General features: G+C 42.0%; 1 protein-coding gene across 1 annotated transcript; it reads left to right on the top strand.

The window, feature by feature from the left end:
• Positions 1–6: 6 nt before the first annotated feature.
• PLEKHA8 (pleckstrin homology domain containing A8) lies at positions 7–25,866 on the top strand. The gene is made up of 14 exons (XM_042043904.1): positions 7–104; positions 10,101–10,217; positions 10,857–11,012; positions 12,715–12,839; positions 14,271–14,429; positions 15,331–15,371; positions 16,063–16,220; positions 18,740–18,899; positions 19,307–19,392; positions 20,028–20,086; positions 21,351–21,481; positions 21,981–22,051; positions 23,314–23,375; positions 24,278–25,866. Exons 1-14 carry the CDS (start codon positions 65–67, stop codon positions 24,473–24,475), a joined length of 1,563 nt encoding a protein of 520 aa, XP_041899838.1. The 5' UTR covers positions 7–64; the 3' UTR covers positions 24,476–25,866.
• Positions 25,867–26,393: the final 527 nt, after the last annotated feature.

Raw genomic sequence — 26,393 nt, 5'->3', positions numbered from 1 at the left:
GGCGGCGGGCGGCGTGACCCCGCCGGGGGGCGGCCGCGCTGCATGGGGCCGGGGGCCGGCCGGCATGGAGGGGGTGCTGTACAAGTGGACCAACTACCTGAGCGGTGAGTTCCTGCCAGTGCTCAGCGTCTGCGGGACGGGCGCCGTCATCTTCTCATATATGTATTTATACAAGTACATACATGCATATGTTCACTGTGTTTGCTGGGTGTGGGCAGCGCTGCCTCTTGACCTCGCCGTGCAGGGGACTAGCTCCGGCGCTGCCTTATTGTCACTGCCCGGCATTTATCCCGGTGCCAGCGCCCGTCCGGGGCGCTCCTCGCCCTCCCCGAGATCGTGGCTTCGGGTTTGGGGTAGTTTGGATGCTCTGGGTCACTGCTCGAACAGCGAACCTGCCCGTTCTCCACACACCCCCGTGGAACTTTTACTGAGGCGAGCCGGGGATTCGAGGGATTCCCAAAGCTGGGAGGAAAGGGTGTTCCCATTCAGTCCCATTTGGGGGATTCGGATGAAAAGACGTGGAAAAAAATAGCAAGGCAAGAAAAGAGGTGGAGGGGGGCTGTCCTGCTAGCTCTAGGCCCACATTTTAATTTTTGGGGTGTTCCCGTGCCACGGAAGGCTTGATTTTCATGGCAGATTGGAAGCAGCCGTGTGTGGCCAGAGTTTGCTCAGCAGAGGTTAAAGGTGGTGGGGTCGGAAGCACTGCAGAGGTGGGGAGGATCCGATACCACCCGTGTTCCGGACGCCTTCGAGTCAGGTGAGGCAGAGGCGTGTGATTTGGGGTTGTGGACGGGGTTTTGCCAGGTGCAAACCTCTCTGTGGTTTGTTGGAACAGTTTAGAAACTTGAAGGTCAGAGAAAAGTAACCACGACCACCTTGACATTGCCAGGTGCGAGTGTTGCTCCATAGTGTATGTGTAAGGGCTGCTGCCTTGCTTGAATTTTTTCCAGAGAGACTGGAACAGCTGCACCTCTGGTGAGCTGGGAAAATGTAGGAAATCAAAATTAAACAAAGAAAAAGCTGCAGCACAAGCGAGTGTTGAATTCCTGTGGTAGGGATGGGAGGGGGCAGGAGTGGTGCACGAGGCTGGATTTATTGCTGTGCTGGAAGATTGCTGTGACTTTTCCCCTTTAGGCAATAGGTGTTCTGAGATGAGAATCAAAATTTGTCAGGTCTCAGTGAATAGACATGGATTTTTTTTGCTGTTGTTGTTAATTATTTGTGAATGCTCTTGAATTATAAAGTCTGTGGCAGTAGGAGTAGCCATGCTTGCCTTTTCCATTTGAATTGCAGAACTCTAGCAGTGATATTAGTCCTTTCCCCATACTAAAACCACCTATGGTTCAGTTGATCTAAAGTTTTACATGATTTTCTTTGCATTGCTGAGATGCTGGGGTGTCTTTGGAACCCTTGTGCTTGGTTGTGTGCCATGAGACCTGGGAATGTGTGTCTGTGGGAAGCAATGCATATTGTAGATAACTGACTGGCATTTGACATTTTAATGCCTGAGTGTGCCTGTGGTAGGATGAGCTGGACTTCTGTTTTGATGGTAAGATGAAGACTAAGAAGTATTCCCTTTTCATCAAAATTAAATTTTCTTTTGCTAGCCACATTGATAAGTACTTCCAATCAAATGACCCATCATGAAGAAAGATAACTTTGTAAACCTCGGTCTAAGTGAATGCAGACTGAAGGAAACTCTTTTCCTTGCATATGTAAGATTTGCACTGGCTGAAATCAGTGGTTTTGCTGTCAACAGAAAATCTGTGATGGAAGATTGAAGCATCTTTCTGATTTCTTTGTTGAAACATGACTCTTCTTGTAAGTGTGGTAGTCAAGGTTACTCTGTGCCTTTTCTTAGAGTTTAGAAGGCCCGTGGTGTGTTTGAGAACAATAAATTTGCTATTCTGCAAGCTAACTGTGCATAGTAGTGCTTTCTTTTGTCATAAAAGGAAGACTTCCTGCCCTGAAGCCATTAAGTTATAAATTTATGCAGAGATGCAAAAAAAAAAAAAAAAATTCATTCTGGAATGTGGTGTTTGTTGTAGCAGTAACAAAGAGCTAGAGAGTGAGAGACAGGAAAGCATCCTTTCAGGGATTAAGGAAAGTAAGAAGGTTCAACAGGTCGTCCAGAACAGTATTTCTGCTAGTATTCTGCCCCCAATATGCTTTTCCTGTTGCTCAAGGTTGATGAATCAGGTGCTGTATAGTGTAAATGATGCCCACAAAAACAGGGAATTTGTGTGTCACCTCTGTACGTCGGTGCCTGTGCTAATAACACAGTGCTGATGTACACATGCTCTGCCGGTACTTTTGCCCTTTCTTCCTCAGAATGAGGAGGACCCCTCACAGTCAGAGAAGACATAGGACATTCAACAAAGAACAAGTGTAAAACTGTTAAAAAGAACTGCTTTTCATTCTTGCTGTGAGAGAGGAGCTGATGGGAGTTTGTTGGTGATTGAGTCTTTTCTGGGAATTTTGATTTTGTAGTGTCTTATGTCATTGCCATCATGAGAGGTCAAGTCCACATCAACCCATTTCCTCCCAGCTCTTGGGCTAGGAGCTAGATCTGTGTTGCAAATTATGTATTTATTGACAGCAAGAACGTCTCAGCAATAGGAAATGAGTTTGGCATTCTGTGGGCAAAGGGCAAAGAAAGTACAGCATGATTGCCACCAATTGAAAGACAGATTAGTTTGCTTAACTGCTTAAACAAGTTATCTTGTTCGTAGTAAAGGCACTTGTTTGCTTTATATAGATTAGGATAAATCAGTATTACCTGGTTTCTGCTTGGAGGTAGGGGTTTTCCTCTGGTGTTGATCCTGCATTCACATTGTGGTTTCTATATGCAGGGTTTCCGGTGCCACCTTGAAATCTCTGAGTTTAGAAAACTGAGATTTTTAGAGTTTTTGTTTCCCCTAATGCAGTGGCCACCAGATAGTGATTTCTCAGTGTGTTACTTTTGTTTGAGTTCACATGAAGTATGCCAGCTCTGGATCAGATAGACATGCACACAGTTCCAGCCTATGAAAATCCATTGGGATCTTGTGTTTGCAGTGTGTGTCCTTTGATTGCTCTTGTCTGTGCTTCCCCCACTAAATTGGTTAAAACCTTGAGGGAACAGGGAGCTTTGCAAGCAGAATTATCATTGTCATGTAAAGTGAGACAGCACTGTTTCTCTTGGGCAAATATATAATGCATCCGCAAACTTCAAATTATTAATCCTCAAAATCCAGAGCAGGGTGACTTCAATCATGCAGGCATGTAAGTTGGCCTCAGCTGAGCTTACAGACAAAGCATGTAACATGATCTTAAAAAATTCCTAGATTTCATCCTTTGCCAGAAGTCTCTGTCTGATGTTAGCTTTGTTTGGTGATGGTTGTGGGGGCTGGGGATGGGTGTGTAACTATTGTTTCAGTACCACTTACTGTAGTAAGCAGTTGGGATGATGAAAGTGTCACCGTGTGCCTTTCCTATAGCCCCTCGGTCTTTTGTGCTGCTACTGCCTGCAGTCCTGGCTGAGCACAAACCATTCTGGTGTGGGCAGCATCCAAGCCAGATCCTGGCTGCAGTGTCATAGCGTGACTGATCTCCAGCTGGGGAATGCTGCTTGCAGCATAGAGAAAGGAGGGAGCAGAGCTGAACTGCACGTGAAGGCTGCTCTTTGCTGCTTGGAAATTGCCTCCCGTGGGACTCTCCAACTGAACTCAACCTGCAATATGTGCTCTTTATTGAGCAGCATACCTTCTGATTGATAAAACAAATTGATTTAGTCTTTGGAGTTTGCCTTGTAAAAGGCGTCTATGATTTTTTTCTCATCAGGTTTGTAGAATGAGTAAGCTATTTCTGGGAAACAGAGCATGGAGTTGGGGAATCCCATCAGTCCCTTCAGTGGTGCATGTGAGAGCTTGGCACTTTCAAGTTGATTCTTTTCTTTCTGCTGAAATTCAGTTCAGTTCAGCTCTTCCGTGTAGACACACAGCCTACTTGGGATTGCTGGCCACAGGCAGGATTGCTGCTAACTCTGGAAGAGATGGTATGGATCAGCTCTTGGCTTTGGGGTTCAAAGGCAGCTTCATCATTAGAAAGAAAAATGGTGATTGCTTCCACTGGCTTGCCTGGTATTTGTGGCATGTCCCATGAAATGGCTTTGATCACTTTCCTTTACAAAGCTAAGCTTTTCCTGATATTTAAATATTCACTTATTTGTGCTGGGTAATTCTAACCCTAAGTTATTAATCTTCCTCAAGGCATGATACACTCACCTTCATGCCATCACCAGCGACGCTGCATCGTGCCACATACTTCAGTTAGCTCTCCCCATCTACCTGTATGTAATCATCCCCTCTCAGTTTATTGCTGTACTTTGGATTCTTTTCAGTTTATCCCATGATACCAAGAGCCAACACCAAGCAGTAAATTTCAGCTTTCACGTAAAACTTTAAATTACTCTTGTCTCTAATGATTCAGAATTCCTTAGTAAATTTGGGGATAGAGCTCAAGAAAATGTGAAAAAGCATTAGTTCTTGGATCTGGATGCACATGATACTGCTTAGAGTTAGTCTTTGTTTTGGGAGTTTAAAAAATTTGATGTTTTAGGATGAGAGACACGTATACTTCCAGCTGATACCAAGCTCTGGATATAAGGTCCTCTGTTTCCAGAGATGGAGGAATTAATCAAAAACTTCACACTTAGATAAAGATTTGGTTCTAAAAAGCCTTTTATAATTTTCTCCTTCATTTTAGCCTCTGGGTATAGTCCAAGTTCTGATTGTATAAAATTAGAAGTCTGGCTTTTGCGGAGGTGGACCTAGACAGCTGAGGTTTCTGCTGCCTTCAGGGCAATGGTCTGCCTTCTCTTACTGGCTGTAGCTGCTCCCAGAGACCAGGTGTTGGTTTAGATGAATGCCTGAGTCTCAGCCAGTTCTGGCTGGGTGAGACTTTTCACGAAGGATGCTTCAGGGGCTGATTAGTTAATTCTCTTCGGATTTTGCTTAATTGTCTTTGTGTGATTTGACCTTCTTTCTCATGGTTTTCTTCCCTTTCCCTCTGTATTTCTTCATGCAGCAATCTTGCTTTTGTCCAGCTGTTTTGGAATTGAGTGATGTGCTCAGAGTAGAAAGGTTTGATGAGGCTGCAGGAATGGAAATCGGTGTCCCCTTTCTCCTCTGTAAGTGTTAGAGCAGTGCTGCAGAGCCTTCATGGTGCAGCATTCTCTGCCAGGTATGCTGCAGTACCGGTGCCTCTGCATTCAGTCCCTCTGCACTGAAAAGAGTAAGTGATGACAAGGAATGGCTGGGTAGGATGGAAACCAAAGGTGTGGTAGACTGATGGTGAAGAGATACCATCATGTGGTATCTGTATCTGCTTACCTAAATTCACTGTGTTGACTTAGTCTGGCCTGATAACCACCCCAGGGGTCAGAGAGAGGAGCAGCTTGTGTGCTGGGGCTGGGAAGTATAAACAGAGGAGGAAAACTCCCAGGAGCTTTGTATGACTTGAATTACTGTGTCTGAGCAGTGGCCTGTATTACTGAACTTCTGCCTCCACCACGATCCCCTCTCTGCCCTTCATCCTTTCACTGTGTCCCCTTCAAAAATGCCTGACGGCTGGTACATTGTGCTCTCTGTGCCTTGGCTGGTCACTGCCATAAAATCGTCTGCAAACAAACCCAGTTGCCCTGTGATGACAGGATGCTTTTTCAGTGCTGCTAACATTGCCGACAGTTGTGATTGAAACAAAAGTGGACTTTATGGAACCCCTGTGAGAAAAATCGTTTGGGAGAAAGTCATTGTGTTAAAGCCAGTTCCAGCTGTTGCTTCCTTCACTCGAACCTCTAGTGCCCCTCAAACAAGTGCTTTAAAAAGTGATATCGTTGTTAAAGTCCTAAATCTTTGAACTTCATTACCTTTAGGGGCTTTTGATATTGATTCCTGCTGTTAACATGCACATAATCAGAGTAAAATTGCAATATGGGTTTTTCCAGAAGCTGCTCTCTAGGTGACAGGTAATAGCTCAGAGAAGAGGCATAGGTTGTCACACACTCTTGTCTGCCTTTCTGCTGTCCCTCATGGATACACACTGGATTTTTATCCTGTCAGAGTGTTTTGCTATAGAATTAAGGCTGCCAAATGTGTTCCAGCACCTGGGATTACCCTTCCCAAAATACTGGGTAGCCTTAGGAGGCTGTATAGAAAAAGTAGGCACCAGTTTTGGGTGCAAAATGCTTATGTCAAGATAACCTTTTAACTGTATTACTTCTTTTTCTTGAATGAGAAAAAAGGGGAAAAGTTTCAAGTTTGATCTGTGTAAGGTGCTTTCTTGCTAATTGCTTTTCCTGACTAGAGGCCTGGTTGACTGACAGTGTCTTTGCCCTGCTAGAGCTGAGTTTTCAGCAGCTCTTGTCCTGCTATCAGTCGCTGACACAGTACTGGGCAGACGATGTGGTGCTTTTGCCCTTGGGAGATAAAGCTGTAGATGGTGGGACAGTGAACACATGGCACAGTTTACGTTTGCTCAGGGTGCAGTGAAATATGATGGATATTGCTTGTTCTCACTGTGAGATGGCTCTGACTGTCAGGGCACCCACTCTGGGACATTTTAGTGACCCTGCACAGAAAAACAGGGATCTGTCCTGCTCTGCCACCTGCAGCTAAGTCTTGGATCATGCCCTTATAATAAGCAATGGGGAGGTGATAGAGGCTTTAACTCCTCCTATTAGACAGATGTTGTAATGTGGAAAGTTCATAATTATCTCATATCTGCAGTTAAAGTCTGGATTAGGATCAAAAAGTCCAAGGACTATCTATTGCGTAAGTTTTACAAAAACTTGTTCTGAAGCTCAAGAAATTAATAAGCTTAAAGTGTTACATGACTCTCATGGAAAGCAGGCAATAATAAAAACCTGGGTGTCTGGCCTTTATGCATTTTAGAAATGCAGCTGGAACTGGCATCTCTTAATTGCAGCTTGTTTTCCAGGTCATCAATTTGACTTCTTGAGTATGTAATTCTCCCAGATGGTTTAGCTTTGTGGATGTCTGACATGATCTACATGTCTTCAAATGTTCGGGTGTTTTTTCTTCAGGCTTAGCACTTCGGAAGGAATGCTGTCTGGAGTCTGAGTTGTATAACATTAAAGTTTGAATTATGTCCAAATTTCAACTGTGTTATCAAGAAATGTCAAGTTTGCTCAGTGATAGCTACCTCCAGATCTCCTGAAGTATAATGGTGGAAGTAGGCAGATCTTTCTTTCTGTGGAAGCTTCTGGAGAAATAGTAAATCCTTAGCAGGCACAGACTGCTTAAATATCTGTTTTTGTAGTGGACAGTATAGATCTTCCAGGTACTGCAGGCACTAACTGTAAGCTTCCCACAGGAGTGCGATATCTACTCCGGTCGGCGCCTGTGAAGTCGTCTGGTATATCTTCACTCTCTTCTATGGCTCAGACCTTAAGCTACTGATCACTTTTTATTATGCTTTACATTTTATTGGGGGTTTTTTATGCATATCTTTCCCAGCAAGGTCAATTTTTACTGTTAATGGTACTGTGAATCCAAAATGAGATGTTGGAAGTATGAGCTGTATTTTTTCCTGCCTGGGCACCACCAGTAAAAATGGATTTTGTAAATTCTTCTTCAAAGTTGTGTTAATGCTGGCACAAGTAAGACCTTAAACGGTTCAGCTTTACCTTTCCATATCAGGTGAAGTCTGAATGCTCTGTTCCAAAAATTACAATATTCCAATGACAATTTATGGGAGGAAAATAACCCAAGACTTGTATTCTTGGAAGTGCCTAAGTATCTATTTTTGCTGCTTTGGTTTTTGTTTTGGGTTTTTTTTCTCTCCATTCTTCACTTAAAGTGAAGCTCCTGTAATTAAAGATTATGTCCCTGAGCAGTGGCCATGATTTGTCAGCCACATGCTATTTTTAGCTGGTTGTTTAGGATAACCTTCCCATGGTTGCTGACTCAGTGAGTACCAGGTGGTTAGTGCATCTTCTGACAGAACCTTGCTGTATTTTTTTTAATTGTTTTCCTTTTACAAAAATGTGTGTTTATTAGTGTAACAATCCTGTTCTGAAAATGTGTTGTCGTAGGTAAAATTGTCTATCACAGTCTTTTTAATACATATGTAATAATTAAAGAAGAGTTGGCTTCTGCAAAGGAATACAGATAGTTCTGTTCCCCACAGAAAAAGCCAAGACCCAGAACCAAAAAAACCAACCAAATAAAAGTCTCAGCAAAATATATTGACTCATTACATATTTTTAACCTACCTCCAAAGTGATGGAGGCAGAGTGATTTGTATGCTGGCTGATTGATTGCACAGCCTTTGATTGATGGGATACAATTTGGTTGGGCATCAGCTGCAGTTGTAAGCTGTAGGACCATGGCTGAAATGATTCATGCGCAGCAGCAGGATCTCCAGACTGAATTAGAGGCTTGTATTGACTGTGGCACTGTGCATTATTTAAAGAATTGGTTCTGTGCCATTGAGTGTCTGAAGCAATTAACTGCTTCTCTCTGCTGAACAATCACTTCCTTTTTTTGTGAATTCCCACATATCAATAGTGACTTTTAGAATAATTTCTTTATTTGGGAGGCAAGACAAATAAAAACTAGTCTTGCTGATTTTTTTTTTTTTTTTAAATTCTCATTCTTGTCATTTTCCCCCCCCCCTTCCTATGAAGTAGAGAAGTGTTGAGAATACTTTTGATTTTTGATGTTTTTATATTCTTCTAGGAAGTAATGGAAGAAATCTGGAAGGGTATGAAATAATCTTTATGTTTAATTTGTTTTCCAGCCACCACACAAGGTTCAGCAATCTATAAACCGGGTTGGACTGAATGCAGTGGTATTGCTTTTAAGAAAAAAAAAAAAGGTGGCAAGCCAGACCATACTCCTGCTGTTAGCCTGAGGCTTTAGGCCTTTCTAACCTTAAACTGTGTTGTGTTTGGTTTCAGCAGTAGCCTAAGGAACCAGTTCCTAGCTGGAAAGGAGCTGTCATTCCTCCAATGTGATGTCAGTCCAAGCCCAGCCTGGGCTCCTGCAGCACAGTGCTGGTTGGCAGAGCCCTGGCACATGGGACAGCAGAAGTGAGGACCCTCTGCCAAAATATCTAGGAGCCATGTGGCTCACATGGTCTTGTCCAAGTGTTCTTTCCAGAGATGGTTTGCTGGCTCAATGTGGGAGTGTCAGAATCTCCATCCATTGGACCTGGCCAGGGAAGCTTGTTGCAGCTCAGTAATGAAGACTGCTTTCCTCCAGTGACGTTGCTGCCTCATTTCTTCTTAAGTTAATGAGCTTGTAGTTTTTAATTCGACATAAATGGCGGTTGTCAGGTCGTGTTTGGTTTTATCTTTTCATACTGCTGTAGTGCTTCCAAAAGTAGAAAACAAGAAAGGGTACTTTACTTCTGAAGTTGGGCAGCAGAGTGGGCAAAAGTGTACCCAGAACTACTGGTGTAGGTCTAGCCTTGTGTTTGGGTTATTCTCTGGGAAGGTATCCAGACGTACAGGAACTCAAGACTATGTTTTATGTGGGCAGCACAAGGAGTTTCAAGAGCTGCTGAAAGCTGCTTCACTGAAAGATGGTATTCAGAACATTCAGAAATCAACAGATCTGCCTCTGTTCCCTCCTGTTGATTTTTTGGACATTCTTACCCATTATTTTTCAAGATAACCTGGCTAGCCCAGGGAGGAAGATTTGTAAGGCAAAACAGCAGCGGTGGCTTTGGGGAAGAGTGAAGAGGTGGGTTGAGGAGTGATGGAAGGAGTTGAGGGGTGGTGAACTGAGAAGGTGGTTTTGGAAGAGAGAGTGAGTCAGTGATGCTGTGTTAGCAAAACTGCTGAAAAGACATATGGCACCTCAAGACACACACTGTGGTGTCCAGCTGTGTGCAGAACAGACATGTAGGTGCCAGCAAGCAGGGGTTATGGTGTACAACATCCAAGTCTGTCCAAAAATCTTACTTCGTCAAAGAGTTTAGTTTTCCAGGGGGACTGAGAATCTTTGGGGCCATATTTGCAGCAAGTCCCAAGTGAGAGAGGTGATGGAATTGCAGGGAGAGGCATAACTGAGAAATGCAGTTTTGTTTTTCAGGCTGGCAGCCTCGGTGGTTCCTTCTCTGTGGTGGCATCCTGTCCTATTATGACTCCCAGGAAGATGCCTGGAAGGGTTGCAAGGGAAGCATCCAAATGGCTGTTTGTGAAATTCAAGGTAACTAAGATACAGTAACACTCAGCTGCATGAAGTTTGTCCAGTAATGTTGCATTCAAGATGAGATTTCAGGTGATGAGCTATTTGGCAGCTTGATTTCTCTGGTATGTATCTGCAGTAACTTGATGTATATGCCAGTTTTTCTTTCATAGTATTTTGAAAATGTTGAGAGAGCTGCAAGCCTCTAATATCATGGGTATTCTACGTGCAGGTGGGTCGCTGTTTTTCATGAGCTGTGGTGGAACATCGCACAGCTTCAAATGACTCCTCATAAGCACAAACATGAAGCTAGGAAGATGAATGATAAACTTCAGTACTTGGTCTGCTGAGTTATATTGCCACATTTTTGAGGTTCAGTTAAGGGCTGGAAGCCTGAAAGAGAGGCTTGCCAGAAGAGGATGCCCTTTCCATAAAGACTCTCAGATTATACTGATCACAAAACTGTCTTTCATAGCTGTACATATGTGTGTCCTGCCCATTCTGAACTCAGAAGAGAAGTCATAAAATGGCAGTGAGGGAAGTTGGGACCATAGATTCTTTTTTCATTACTGTTTGACCTGCCACCTAACACATCTGTTGAGATGGTTGTTTGGGCTGGGAAGGGCCCAGGAGCTGGTCTGAAGTCTATGTTTCTTTCAGTTCATCCTGCAGATAACACACGAATGGACCTGATTATCCCAGGGGAGCAGTACTTCTATCTGAAGGCAAGAAACGCAGTTGAAAGGCAAAAGTGGCTGGTTGCACTAGGAACTGCCAAAGCCTGTCTGACTGACAGCAGGACACAGAAGGAAAAAGGCAAGAACACCCTTTTGCTGGCACGTACTCTTTGCTTTGTATTTCCCCATGCTTTCCCATGTACACACAACTTCCGTGTCCAACCTGTGCTTCAGGTCTCTGGTGCTGCTAAAAGCTTATGTTCCCATGTGGGAACATTAACTAGAAATCTCAGGTATTAATTCTCAGGACAGAAAGTTGAAAACTTTGGCTTTTTCTTAAAATATACTATACAAAAGTCATTTGAAAACCATGTGCTGATGGCTTCTGTAAGTACAGTGAGTAAATAGGCCCTGGCTAGGGGTCACTGTGATGCAGACTGTACAAGAATGTAAGACCCCCACCTTCTACAACTGTCTAAATATGACAACCCAGCCTCTCACACCAGGGTCTCTTAAGCTTTGGGGTTCCTCACACCCTTTCCTTCCATGTTCTAATTGGGCTGTCTTCTGCACTTTGAGAATGCCTCAGCAATTAAGAAAAGGTTTGCACTGGGTTCCAAATCTATATATTAGTATTCAGAAACTTAAATCTGATCATGGTCAGGCTATGAAAATGAATTCAGTTCTTTGCTTTTACCAGCAATCTCCCTTTCTCCCCAGTGAAAGCCCCTCTTGCTTACAAGTGTGGCATTAGTCACAGATCATTGTGCCTTAACCCTGTGTAACCTCAGCACAATGACTATACAGAAAATGGGAAAATAGCAAATTATTAATGTCCTGAGCAAATGCAGGGGGTGGTGAGCACTTCCTTTCCCTGAGGTGAGGATTTGCTTCTCCTCTTAGCCTTATGTGTGTCATCACCAGGCTTTGCATCTACTGGTTCAAACTGAGGCAGAACTGAGCAGAAGATGCTACTGTAGAGTCCTTCACCAAGTGAGGATCTGATGTGCAGTGCTTAGAAGCAGCACAAAGTTACATCTGTAAAGAGACATACAGTAACACAGGGTGAGAAGCTACTGATGTATTTGCAGAGCTAAACCGCATCAGTCTTATTAACAGACAATTTATTTTATAATTCAGGGACTCTAATATCCAAAACATTACTTCTGAAAAATCTCAGATTGACCATTAGTCTTATCTGGATTAGTCTTCTCAGTCCTGCACTCTGTTTCTCAGTACAAGAAACATATGGACATATTGGAGTGAGTCCAACAAAGGGCTGCTAAGATGATTAAAGGAAATACCTAGTGAGAGAGCATAAAAAAGATGAGGCCAGAGTCTTCTCAGTGAATGAACAAGAGAAAATATGCATGACTTTTAATACAAACCACTCCATTGAAACATAAACAAAATTTTTGTTTATGTTGTGAAGATGAGGGAGCACTGAAAGCCTGCCCAGAGAGGTTGTGGAACCTCCATTGTTGGCATTGTTCAAAACCTGACTAGACCTGAGTAATTTGCTGACCCTCCTTTAAACAGGGGAGAAGGACTGGCTGCTCTCCAAAGGTGTCTTCCAACCTTATGCATTCTGTGATTCAGGGATATCTGTATTAAATTAATCCCTTTCTTGTTGGACAGAATGCATGTTTTATGTCTAATGTTTTCTACCTAGAACCCTGTATAAACAATGGTATGGCTTGCACCTTAAACTACTTTGTGAAAACAAAGAATATTATATGTAGGGCTTTTGTCCTGTTTAAAAGGCCTGCTAAGACCAAATGTTGTGTACTTGCCTTGCATTGGATACAGTAAATTTAACTTTTCTTTTGTTTCACTTTCAGAGTTCACTGAAAACACAGAAGCCTTGAAGACTAAAATGTCTGAACTTAGACTGTACTGTAACCTCCTTGTTCAGCAAGTGCATAAAACAAAGGAAGCCAGCATTTGTGGTGTGTCAGAACCAGAGGTACAGCTCTATTTTTCCTGTAGACCACATCTGTAAAGTCTTAAGCTGGTGAACTTTTCTGGGTAGCCAATGTAGTATTCACTTATAGCTACTTAATGTTGCAACCTCCTTCTGCAGAGAACTTGAGGGGGAAGTAAAGTGCTCACACAACAGTTCTTGTTTAAATGAAGTATTACTGTATTGTTGCAAATAACTTGCCCTTTGTTGGGCTAGCAAGTAGTGAGATGAGATCTGGTATCTGTGATCTAGACAGTAACACCTCTGTAGGCGATCATGTGTTTACAGTGGATCCAAAAAAGCAGATCTTTTATAAAAAGATAACTTGCAAGAAGTGTACATTTTTCTGCCTCTGAGTCATTAATATCCTGCTCAGCAAAACACATCCAAAACCCTCAAAAGGTCAAGAGATTATGCAGACCACAAAAAAAGAGCAAAACTGATATAAAGAACTGCTTGGTTAGCCTCTCTTAAGTTAAAGTTTCAAACCTTGCAGATCGACCAAAGAACCCTCATTTAAGAGGGACTTCCTAAAGACAGTGATCTGCCCCTTGCTTTGAGAGAGAAATGTGTGAAGAGGGATGTGCTTCCCTTGCTAGAGAAGCTGGTGTGGAGTGCTGGGATGCCTCCCACTGGAGAGATGGATGCTCAGGTGCAGAGCAAGCAGGCAAAACACCTGATGGTTAATCATTTGTATGTCCAAGCCATCTCTGTAAAGATACTTGATAAACTTTTTAAGGTGAATTAAAAGACAGTGCAGAAGCCTGATGTGACTAGGCTTCTGGCTTCTAGAATGACTAAAAGGCACTGTTAGAACTTGCAGCTCACAGGTGTTGACCTGTAATGTGGTGTTTATCCTGCTCATATTTCATGCATCTGAGGCAAGACTCTCTTTCCCTGACCTTACTAGCATTTAACTGCAAAGATTTATTGCTAAAAGTGTTTCAGCATCAATAACTCACTTTGCAGAGTGGCAATGTCATACTTCATTCTGCGTTTTTGTAATGTGCAGTAATTTTTTGTTCATGGGGTTTTTGGAGATGATTATCTGCAGATCATTCTGCATCTATTTAATTTGTTTACTTTTCATTTCTCCTGTCAGTGGTGTTTCCTGGAATGCCGTTGTTGAATACATCCAGGCTTAGTATTTCATACAGTTCTAACACCAATAAGATAAGTAACTAAGAGGCATTGATTTCAAAACACAAGCATACTAAGCTTGTTGTACGGAGAGTCTGACAACAGTGGTAATACTGCAAGGGGACACAGCCACAGTAATGTGTGATGCCAGTTCTCTGAGCAGCTGACACACTGAATTTTAATTCATGTTAACCAGAAATCACAACTGTAGCAGCTCTGGGCTTTGCAACATTTGTTGCTCCAAATTGATCTTCTGTGGTGAGTCCATTTCTTCCAATTGATTTCTTCTCACAGAGTGAGATTGATATGGGAGCTCTGTTGAAATCAACCTGTGACACTTTCCTGAAGACTCTTGAAGAATGTATGCAGATTGCAAATACTGCCTTCACTTCTGAGTTGTTGCATCACACCCCACCTGGATCCCCAAATTTAGCAGTTCTCAGAACGAGCAAGGTAATGGCCAGTATCTTCTTTTCTCAGCCTTGGCAGGGATGCTAAAGGGTCCTTTTGTCAAAAGTAGCATTTGTAGAAGTAGTGCCTTTTTACCCATATCATAGCTACTGGTCCTACACTGGACATACTCTGCTATTTCTTGTGGTTTGCAAGTGAGGTAAGGCCATTTTTTTAATAAGCAGTGACCATCTCTTAACCTTTAATGACAGGTGAAAGTTATTAAACATTAACTTTCAGGGCCTGAAAGTTACACAGTGGTGTTTCAAAACACCTTAGCTCTACAGCAAATTTGTCCATTTTGGGAGCTCACAGCAATTATTACTCTGCTAAGCTACAGCATTATTGGATATGTGCTAATATGCCAGTGGGAGCTGACAAGTTTAGCTTTTTAATGACAAGGGCACTTTCTTGAATCCTGGATCCATAACTACATATGCAAAACTGGAGCATCTCTGGCAAACGGGAAGTTAAGGTCTATGTTGGAAGGTAGATGCATGACTGCATCTGAGAAATGAGATTGCTTCACCATACCTGATACCTAGCCTCATGTTTCTTCTGGATTTTTCAATATTTTTTTATTCAGTAAAGAAAACATTGCGAAGGAAACTCACTGCTTTGTTTCTTTTCCGTATGCTGTGTGGTGTCTCACTTGACACTTGCTAGCTAGCTTTCGAAAGAAATCTGATTTTCTTTCTTTTCCTATTTCTTTGTTTCTTTACAATATTGTAATGGTGTAATAATGTAGCATCATTTTCACATTTGTCTGTATACTGCCTCCAGGTCAGAGAATTAGTGAGGGGTTTTTTGCTGACTCCAACTTGTGTTTAATAAAATGTGAAGTTTGAGAAGTGTGATAGTCTTCTTGCTTTAAGGAATATTCTCCCCCATCCATATCTTTCAGGTAAAGCACTCTGTCTTGTCCAGTCACACCTCAACAGAAAGGTATGACAGAAGTCTTTACTGTCAATCTCTTTCTAATCTGCATTTGGTGGTGTCTGTTCTTTCCTCATTGTTACTCTATACTGTTACTGGATGCAGGCAGAATTGTATTGCTCTGAGCTGCCTGCTTGGAAGCAGGTGAAACAGGTGAAACAAAAAGTATGTGGCTCACCCCAGTTCACGTCTCTTCCATATCAGCCCTTCCCTGTCATTTTTCTCTGCAGTCCACTTGGTGTCTTACTGCTCAATCACCAGCCAACTCTCTCCCACTTCAGTGCTCCTTCCTGCATTTTAGATTCCACTCCGTAAGCTCATAAAAATCACTGATGGTGAGCAGACTGATTCGTGGAGTAGGTGGCAAGGATGTATATTTTCAAGTACTAATGAGGGGATATTCTACAAGTTACAATACCTGCCTGTGATTTTCTTATCTGTTATAATATTTTTTTGGTTATGTACCTTTTTAATAAAGATCACTGTAAATGTACTTGAACTCTGCAAGCTGAGGTTGGGTCTTTAATCCTCTTTGCTGCAAAAAGCTGCCTCATTCTTGTTATTATTTTAGACAAGTAATTTTGCCTGTGACAGCCTATAACTTCTGTCAACCATTTTCTCGTGTTATTTGTGTGTTCACAGGAAGAAGCTTACCAAGCAATGCTTTATGCACTAACTATTATTCTTTCCCTCTCTTCAGGCAGGTGGAATTGAACCCCTGTGAAAATGGCTGTGTAAAAGCAGAAATTAACCATCAAGAGCAAACGGTTATTAAAAGTATGGAATGTTTAAACTTGGAAACAAATGAGGGGAGTGGTGATGTTTATGTTGAAGATCATGTAGCAGAGGATTTGGCAGGTAAGTATATGTACAGTGTTTTATCCAGGATGATTTTTCTATAGGTGTAAATTAGGGAAGGTATAGGCTCCTTGTGAGACTGCTGATCCCTGATTCCCAGGAGAGGGATTATCAGTCGTTTAGTCTGATACGTGCCCCTTGCAAGTTTTCTCAGCATAACTCCTGCTGCCTTTGTGGATGGCTAACTTGGGACTGAATGGAGAAGGAAATCAAAGATTCTGTTTTGGCCCTCCAGGTGCAGATTGGCGTGTGTAACAAAGCAGCCTGGCAGAGCTTGGGCTCTCCTTGCACTGTGGGCAGACACGTTATTCCCTGCTGGTATGTAGGGCTGCAGTGTCAGAAGGGGCCATGGAAGCTTTGTGTGCCTGTCTGGGAGGGCTTGAACTTTTAGTCACTCTCTATTGCTCTGACAATGTTTACAGAAAACTACCTCTTTTTCTGCAGCTAAGAGTATCCTAGAAAGCATCTTAGTTCTTCCTTTACATTAGCAATAGAGGGAAACTGATTTGTATGTGACTTCAGTAAAATACTGTTGAACTAATTCAGTATAAAATTCTCTCCCATGTAGTTATATTGTTAAGGGCTACTGAACTTAATTTGGATAACTATTCATGTAATGTGATTTTTGCTCATCCTGTTGAATGGACTTTACTATCCTTGAACAGTGGCTTTCTCTGCCTGGCTGTTATTCCAAAACATAAATGTGCAGTCAGTGAGTCAGCAGAAGATTTTAAGCCCAAGTTAATGATGGTAGTGATTTTGCCCTTATGGGTTCCCTTTGGAATTTTTTCCCTTTTTGTGGTTGGTACTATGTAGTGTGGTAAGTCCCTGCAGAGAAACACACACATGTCACCATTTAGCATAATATCTCAATAAAACAGCACTAAAGCAAGGACATCATACTAATTCTAGTCAAGTTGTTGGTGTTGTTTAGCTACTGTGGTTCCTGTGCCCAGAAGAGAAAAGGCTACCCCCTGTTGGGTACACACATTTGAGCTGCAGAGGTTTGCTGTCAGTATGGGGTGGAGTTAGGATGTGCTGGGCCACCCATGTAGACTGGGCTGACCCAGGCAGCCCATGGGCTTTTTTTCGCTGATGGGTGCTCCCTCTGACCCCAAGAGCTCTGCCCTGTCTCTTTATAAAGAGATACTTTAAAAAGATACTTTTCCCTCCCTCTCCCCTTCATTACCAGCAGTCAGCCTTTAAAAGTGCTTAAGCACTTAAGTCCCATAGCAAATTTCCCTGTCATTTAGAGCTTACAGTGTTTGAGTTTGAAATTTCAGAGGACCCAGGGTTTTTGCATAGCACTCCTGTGGAGTCACTGCAGACTTGGGCTGTTTCTCTACTCCCCAGCCTATATGGCTTGGTAGAGGACAGATCAGTGACATCACTCAAACCTTTATCATTTCTTGGCAGAGACACTTTGCTTGTGAATGTCAGTGATGTCTGAGGCTATTTTTATTCTGCCTTGAGGAGAATGGCTGGTCTGGATATGTGGGGTTCTTTTTTCACCCAGCACCAGGTTTGTTCAGTGGTTTTGCAGCTAATAGGGACTGCTTCAAGCCTGCTTTCAGTTGTCACTTGGAGGAAGAGAGCTCCTTGCAGCTTGATCCTTTCAGCCAGAAGCTCAGTTCTGCTTCAGGTCTCTCTCTAATCCTCACTGACACTTGAAAGTATTCCTTTCCTGGAAAGACAGGTTCCCTGGGAAATCTTGGATGCTAGTTTGACAGTCTGGCAGCCAGGTGTCCTGTAGCTATGGCTTGTATGATGCAGATGCTGTGAATCATTTTTGCTTCTTGACTTGTTCTCTGAAGTTCTCCATGAGGTGAGAAGGTCTTACCATGTATGGGATGTATATGAAAGATTTTGTCTGTCCTTTGTCTTCCTTGTGCTGTATGTGAATCAGATGTACTTGGCCCCAAAAAGAAATAAAATAGGCCACAGTGGGGAAGAGGCACCTGGACATTTTTCTGGGAAACTTTAAAGATATTCATAGAAATCAAGGAGAGCATAGCAGCCTTTGATACCATACAAGTGTCCATCTAAGCAGCCAGTTTGCTTACCTATCACAAGAAGCAAACATGTTGCTATTATTCCTTTCCTTCTGAAAAGGCACTGTGGCACTTCAACAATACTGGGAAAGTGACAAGCATGTGAGAAGTAATCTTCCTGTCAGGGAGATGAGTCTGCTCCCTGCTGCGCCAAATCTCTTTTTCAGTAGTGTTCTTTCTCACAAGACTGTCCTTGCTGAGGTTGTGTGGGCTCACCTGTACTGCAGCATGGTGCTTGGTCTGTCTGATTAAAAGAAATGGGGGGTGACTGATTGAAATGTGGTCTGAGCACCTACCAAACCTGCGGTGAGAGTAGCGGTGCAGGCAGGGATGCTTTTAAACTTGCACTATCCAGATATCCAAGTGCCTTCCTTCAAACAGAAAGGCATCTTGATGAAAAGGAGTAATAATATGTGTATGGTAACTGTTTTCTTTTTTTGTTTTTCTTTTGTTTCCTATAAATGTTAGACATTAAAGACAATGGAGAGGACAAGCTCCAAACTGTAGAAAGTTGTGGCGCCCACAAGTTGCTGCAGTTGGAAACAAATTCTTTAAGTGGATTAACTCTGTGTGAGGAAGAAAGAAATGAAAATGATTATCCTACCTTCTTCAGTGTCATGAGCAATAGGTAGTACAGTTTTCAATTAAAAGTATTATTGAAACTTTGTTAAGCCTTTAATTGACTTATTTTTAAGACTTTTCTGTCTGTAAAGCTGTATTTACTGAGATTATTTAACAGGACTGCCTACAGCACAGTAATTGGAAGAAGATATCTTTTGTAAAATTAGCTGTACAGAGTGAAGTGGGAGATTTTTCCTTGTTTGTAATTGCAGGCCTTGCTTGCACGCCACCCAATATATGTTCTCTGCAGTCAGTTATTTTAACATAGTGAAACAAAAGCCATGTTGGTGGTTTCATGTCTATAAATTTTATCTCTATGCAAATGACTTGGACAGGAAATATAATTTTGCTTTTAGAAGCTACACAAAAGGAATTGTTGAGGTAACAATATTTTCTGCTTGTCCTGGACACCAGGTTCAGTGATATTGAACTTCGGGAGGAGGAGGGCATACCAACAGAGGAGTTCCTGGAGTCGTGTTATGCAATTGTGCCCGTTCTGGGTAAGCAGCTTCTTTTCTTCTGACTTCTTCTGACTGCTGCTAGCAGCAAGCAAAATTGGAGCAGTTGGGTTGGAAAACTTGTTTCTTCACTTAAGTGATATAGTAGAACCAGTATCAGCAGAATCAGTTTGTCTAGTACCAGAATATGTTTCTTACCCCTTTGCTTTAAAGAGGATCACTCTCATTTAGATGGGACCCACATATAAGCTGTTTGCTAGTGTAGGCGTCTGTATGGAGCAGCAATTTCTCTCCCTCCAAAGAGCAGCATAGATGCCTTACAGGCTAGTACAGCTGACAGCACACCATCAGCCGTACTCTCTATTTGATGTTTCCAAAGACTTTGATCTCCAGCTAGCACAGCCCCCCACCAGCTTGACCCCTGCATCTAGCAGATATGATGTCTCTGTGAGCATGCAGCCTTTTGAAGACTTCTGAACTGTAGGTCAGAGTATTTTAACAGTTGTAGCAACCGGGGTGAACTGGTTCTACACCAGAGAAAAACATTTTGTCATTCACTTAGTATTCTCCTGCCATTTAGAAGGATTGTTAAATGAGTAAATGAAATTAATTTTTACTAAAACATGAGAACTGGAAAAAGACACAATTTTAAAATATGGCCTTTTATTTTTCCCTAGACAAGCTGGGACCAACTGTTTTTGCTCCAGTTAAAATGGATTTTGTAGGCAACATCAAGGTAACAACTTGTTTCTAGCACTAATTTTTGGTTTTTAAACTAAATACTCTCTTTAGACACTAGTGCTCAAGAATCTTTGTGGTAGGAGTCAATACTGGAAGGCTATTTAATATTTGATAATGTTACCATCTGTCAGATTAAAGCACTGAAATGCCCCTAATTCTGTTCTGACAGTATGTGCTGTGTTTAATAAATCCAGTTGTGTCCAAACTTAAAAAATGCTTGGTTGAGTGCCAAGTAAAAACATCTGTTACACCTAATGAATATGACTTTGATTCTGAGCTGTATAAGTCATGATGTTATGTTAGCAATGTTGACTTTAAGCTGTAAAACAAATGGAGGGGTGAAGGAAAAACCGCTTTGCTCAGCCAAGTAGGAGGAAGTTAATGCTTTAAGAAGCAGTTTCTCAGCAGACTGGGGCAGACCATGCAGGCTTGGTTCTTGTTCTGGAAGTTCTTCCAGCTTCAAGAACCTTTTGAAGAACCTTCAAGAACCTTTGAAATACTGGCTATGAGACAAAATATATTTGTAGCGAGACTTTTTGTAGCATTTTCTTTCAAGGAAAAAAAAAAGCAAAACATATCTTCTGAGTGCATGCTAAGGAACATTGTATACAATCAGATTTGTTTGGTTGCTTACCTTATAGAAGGTATCGACTGGAAGACTGAAAATAGCAAGAGAAAAGAATGCTATTTAAAAAACTAAAACATAGAATATTTAGTGTTGAGTGACAGCTACTCCTTTAATGTAGAAGAAAAATCTATTTGTCTGCCCCTTATGTATTGTCTCTCTTGTTTGTGTGAGGAGTTGTGTATAGAAACTTGGGAATAAATTAAAACCATAGGCATGCTGAGCACTGCTAAGTGTGATTGAGAGTTTGCAGCGGTCAGAAGGTAATTTTGCTTGTAGTTGAAGCTCTGGGCAAATGGGACTTTGCTTGAAGAGCAGTTTGAGTTAACTCCTTTCCTCCAGTGGGGAAGATGTCAGGTGAACCTCAAGCATTTTGGACAGAAAGGGTAGGTCCCATGTAAATTTTTGACTGAGCTGCTTTATTTTGGTTGTGTTAGCCAGATGTGTCTGCAGTGTGCCCTGGGACGGCATGCCCAGCATGTCAGAGCAGCCGTGCCATGGGGAGAGTATGACATCCTTGGGAATCTGTAGTATCTCTTAGCAGGGAAGAGTCCTGGTAAATGGGTGGTATTTATAGGACAGGCCCATGTTTGGTCTTAAAAGCCTAAAGCTCTGCCTATTATATTCTTTCCAGAAAATAAACCAGAAATTTATAACCAACAAAGAAGAGTTTGATACCCTTCAGAAGATCGTGCTCCATGAAGTGAATGCAGGTGTAGCACAAGTTAGAAACTCTGCTACAGAGGCTCTCCTGTGGCTGAAAAGGTAATGGCCTCGTGTATCTGCCTGCCCTGTGAACCGCTGGTGCAATGTGGGGCCTTTCACCACTGCACGCTTATGTACATGGAGCAGACTGGTTGCTTTCCACGGGCTACATCAATCCAAACTGGCCAGGTTCAACACTGATGTGCTGTCTGTGGTTGTATCACTGCAGCTTTGCCAAAAGGCCTGAAAAAACCATTACAGGCAAGCCTTTTTCCCGTAAGAGTGAAGTTACAATGAATGGCTGACGGATCCTACTGGGCTAGGGCATCAAGCAGATGATTTCAAGCTGCAGCAGAAATGTTTAGCAAAGTGTTTTTCCCTTGGACTGGGAGAGAGGCTGGAGGAGGTGGCTGCAATTTTGTTCAGATTGAAATTGGCTCCTTAATTCTGAGTTTTACTGCACTTTGGAGTTGCATTGCAACTTTGGGGGCTTTGTTACACTTGGAGTTACTTTCTTATAAACATGGTTTCTTTTTATTTCATGGGTTCATCCCGGCAGAGGCTTAAAATTCTTGAAAGGGTTTTTGACAGAAGTGAAGAATGGGGAAAAGAATATCCAAACAGCTCTGAGTAAGTGTCAATTGCTTCATTCTTCATGTGCTTCTAAATCTACATACTTGGTTACTTTCCTCCTTGTTTAGAACCTGTGTCTTCTTTTCTTCAGTGACTGATGATGAAAGTGATCTCTAAGATGTAACATTTTTGAAAACTGCAGCTGTTTAAAATGGCTGCCTTGAGATGGGTTACTAGATAATTGGTAAATGTTGATTTTTTAGCAAATAAAGATTCCTTTAATTGACATATTTTTGGCAGAGGAGACAGTCACATCTTAGGGAAACCAGTGCTTTGACTCATTCAAATTTTTCTACTGGTTTGCAGTGGGAGTGCTTCCAAATGAATAATTGCTGTTTTGTTAGTTTTCTAATTCCTTGTGTGATTTGCCATCATTCTTAGAAATCACCTCTTTGCCAATATGGCTGTGAGTTGCCTGCATCAATTAGAAGGGAGGTTGTTACAGAGAAGGATTTTTTCCAAGTACACAATTTCTGATGCTTTATCAGCCTATTGGCCACAGCAAGTACAAAACAAAGTACAAGCCTCCCTTAGACTTGACTTAGTTACTCCTGAGCAAGACCCTCTCTCTATATGCATGCAGTCTAATATTATAATAATCTTTTAAACCGACTTCAAAACAGCTTTTTTTAAAGCTTTTTCTTTTAGCTTCTTATGCACAGTGAAGCAGTTGCCTTATAGGATTAGTAAAAAGAACTACTACACTGAAGTATGTAGCAGCTCTTGGAAGTGAGACTGTAAATACACTGCTACCAGATATGGGTGTTAAACACCATGGAAGGTCAAGGCATTTATTTCACCTTCTGAGTCTGAAGGCTTCAGCACTGAATTACTCCTTGAATTGCTCTGTGTCTGCAGCAGTTATGCTGCTGGCTTTTTCTGCTTTTTCATTCCCTTTCTTCCCCTGAAAAGCTCTTCCATATCTGTACCACCAGTGCAGCTTTGGTTTACTGTTGGAGTTTCACTCCATACAGTATTTTCTTAGACTTTACATTTGCCTTCCTGTCTGTTAGAACACTTACTTGCTGTGGATGAGTTGAAGGAGATTTGACAGCGGAGCTGAGACCCCAGTGCAGAAATCCCAAATCTGTCATCTCCTTTCAGTCATAACTTTGGTACTCAGAAACAGCCATTATTTTTGTTGAGTGGCAAGAATATGCCTTGAATAGTCATTTCTAAGCTCTGAGTTCTCTTTCTGATGCAAACTTAAAACTGCCATACATCTCTCTCTTGATTTTTAATTTTTTTTTTCCTTTAAGACAATGCTTATGGAAAGACATTACGGCAGCACCATGGGTGGGTTGTCCGCGGGGTCTTTGCGGTAAGTATTTATCTTGGCTGCTGATAGAGCTGGGGGTCTTGCTCGTGCGATGTTATGTTGTAGTTAATAAATTGTGTTAAAATTCTAAGCATTAAAATGAGTAGATTCCTTTGCCAGACCTTATTTTCAAAGCGAGGATTGTGGTTTTCACTATGTTTAGTACTGGACTTTTAGGGTGGAGCCCGCTTTCTAGAGATGAAACAGACAGATTGCATTTGCATGCTCAATTTCTTAATTATGTGCTTTTGAGCACAGTCTTGCAGGGTTATTAAATGAAGAAATGAGGATTTGAGGTTTCTTTTTTGAAGATTGATCTCTCTTTGAATATGATTGAGAGGTTTAGCACAGAGTGTGCAGGAGTTGAAGCAGAATATACTGGCTAGAGGAAATTTTTCATCCGGTCTGGCAGCTCCCCCTTGTGTCTATCATTGGAAAATTATCACTGAAATTACAGAAGGAGAAAGGAAAACCTCCTCCAGGCAATCATGGCTTTGACTGAGAGAAGCAGAAATGTTGGAGAGAGCTTTCTAAAGAGCATGCTGAGAATTTGGTGATGGTGTGTAATGCTGGGTTGGGAGCTCCTCTAACAAACTATACTTTTTTTGGGGTTTGTATTTAATTAATTTCTGATGTACTCAATATATTTATACAAAATATGATACACTGACCCTTTCTAAAAGTCAGGCATCTCTGAAGATGTGTTAAACAAAAATAATAACAAACATGAAAGAAGTTAGCCACCCTTTTAGTTAAAATTCTCAACATAGGCATGTACGCGTGACTAAATTAAAGCTTTGTGGTCTAAGTGCAAAGAGGGAAGTCTTAGAAGCTTTTCATGGCTTTAGTTGGTTTCGTTTTTCCGTTCTGTGTTGTAAATCTAAAAGCTTTTTTTCCTCTCCCAGTTAGCTTTAAGGGCAGCTCCAACGTATGAAGATTTTGTGGCAGCTCTGTCTGTAGATGAGTGCGATCCTCAGGAAGAAACATTTTACAAAGGAATGCAGAGGGACCTCAACATTTACTTACCAGCCATGGAAAAGCAGCTAAATATCTTGGACACTCTCTATGAAGTACATGGTTTGGAGTCAGATGAGGTGGTATGACTACAGCAAGACCACATCTTAAAAATTCAGGGACTGTGTCTATTAACAAAGATTTCTTCCATTTTGGTTTTGGGACATTGTTTCTGTTTGTTGTATCTTTTCGGGTGGGAAGGGTGTTGAGTGTTTTGGAGGAAGGGTATGTGTGATTTTTATCTTTTCATTACCCTTGTGTTGCATTTAAATGTGGAGGTACTATCTCTCTTTGGGTCATAACTATGTCTGTGATTAATGTTTCTGACTGTTTCTCTTCTGCCTGTGCACCTCCTCTTCTCTTCACCTCATAGAAGTAACAGAGCAGAATTTGGCCTTTGCTGCCAAGGAGAGTTTGGCCTCTGCTGAGGAGAGACTTGTTCGTGCAGCAGAGCTGTTGGGTCATCAGCATGGCACCCAGGCAGGTGCTGATGGCTCTGACTCTCCCATTCCCTGTGCCCACTCCCTGCCATGGTGTAGGAGGATAATGAGAGTTATTGTTACCCTGGTAGCAGAAGAGAAGGACAGCTAAACACCAGCTTATAATGCAGTGAGTTTGTCCCTCAGTTTGGGTTGAAGCTCTTTAAATGCAAATAGTTAATGTATTTGCATTACATAAATATTTATTAAATTAAATAAATATTTTAATCCAAATATTACAGAGATCTTCACCACAGGTGTATGTGGCTGGTGGTCTGAGTGGCCCCAAGGTCTAGCCTTTGAAACAGGATGCTGTGTTCCCTGACCAGCTCCCAGTATGTGAAAAGCAGATACCATTAAAATCCTTCCTAGACTGTCATTATAGGCAGAAACTTCGTGAAAATGGATGTGAAATGAGTAAAGTGTAGGGGAAGCTAGAATTTGTGATGGAGCTATTACACATTGGACCAATTACAAATCTTGACTTTTGAAGCTCTTTAGAAGTGACTGAAAATTAAGAAAGTAAGATTTGCCCTTTTTCCCATTTTGGTGATACAGATAAAAATGTGTTCCTTAACATTCCTCCTATTAAAAATAATAAAGAAGTCCTTTTAGCTAATGATATGGTTAGAGACAAAATTTCTAGTTGTGTTGATGACCAGAAGGCTGTCTGTGAATTACTGACTGTGAATTCAAGGCATAAGCAGGTTTCTATGTGGACCTAGGGCTTCAGATGGCTTTGTACAAAGAGCTGAGTTTAACTCGTGTGCAGGAGGGGAGAAGACTGTGCTAGTGAGGTACTTAGAACTAGTAAGTTTTCCTAAATACAGAAAGCAGTGTTGCCATACTCACAGAAGTAGTGCTGGCTTTTTCTAGGCTAAAACCAATGTTGTCAGTAAAATGAATGTACTACAGACCTGCTGCCCTGCATTGCTCTGTGACAGGAGCCTCTGCACACTGAATACTTGATCCTTTCTAAAGGGCCTAGCATTGTGACCTTTGAGGAACATATATGACACATGAAGAAAAGCCCAACATCAGACTTACTGTGTGAAGAAAGATAGCAGGACTCTAATTAGACATTTCATAGAATCATAGAATAGCTGTGTTGGAAGGGACCCAAGGGATCAGGATCATCAAGCCAAACTCCTGGCCCTGCACAGGACACCCCAAGAATCCCACCATGTGCCTGAGACCATTGTCCAAAAGCTACTTGAACTCAGACAGGCTCGGTGCTGTGACCATTTCCCTGGGGAGCCTGTTCCAGTGTCCAATCACCCTCTGGGTGAATAACTTTTACCTGGTATCCAACCTAAACTTCCCTGACTCAGCTTCATGCCATTTTCCTTGAGTCCTGACATGAGCGTGAAGAGATCAGTACTTGCCCCCTCTGCTTCCCCTTGTGAGGATGTTGAAGACCACAGTGAGGTCTCCCCTCAGTCTCCTCCAGGCTGAACAAACCAAGTGACCTCCTCATAAGGCTTCCCCTCCAGACCCTTCACCATCCTCATGGCCCTCCTTTGGGCAC

Source organism: Corvus kubaryi, unplaced genomic scaffold (assembly GCF_017639235.1).
Source record: "Corvus kubaryi isolate FWS band 111438036 unplaced genomic scaffold, C.kubaryi_AGA036_p1.0 37398, whole genome shotgun sequence".
NCBI lineage: Eukaryota > Metazoa > Chordata > Aves > Passeriformes > Corvidae > Corvus > Corvus kubaryi.
Note: the sequence above shows the minus strand (reverse complement) of the source record. Positions and strands in the feature narration are given on the sequence as shown.

Bases quoted from the DNA above. Each gene is read 5' to 3' on its own strand.
- PLEKHA8 (XM_042043904.1), top strand. From the start codon at position 65: ATGGAGGGGGTGCTGTACAAGTGGACCAACTACCTGAGCG. The intron at 105-10,100 runs GTGAGTTCCTGC...TTTGTTTTTCAG, and splicing joins GTGGACCAACTACCTGAGCG to GCTGGCAGCCTCGGTGGTTC. The intron at 10,218-10,856 runs GTAACTAAGATA...TGTTTCTTTCAG, and splicing joins GGCTGTTTGTGAAATTCAAG to TTCATCCTGCAGATAACACA.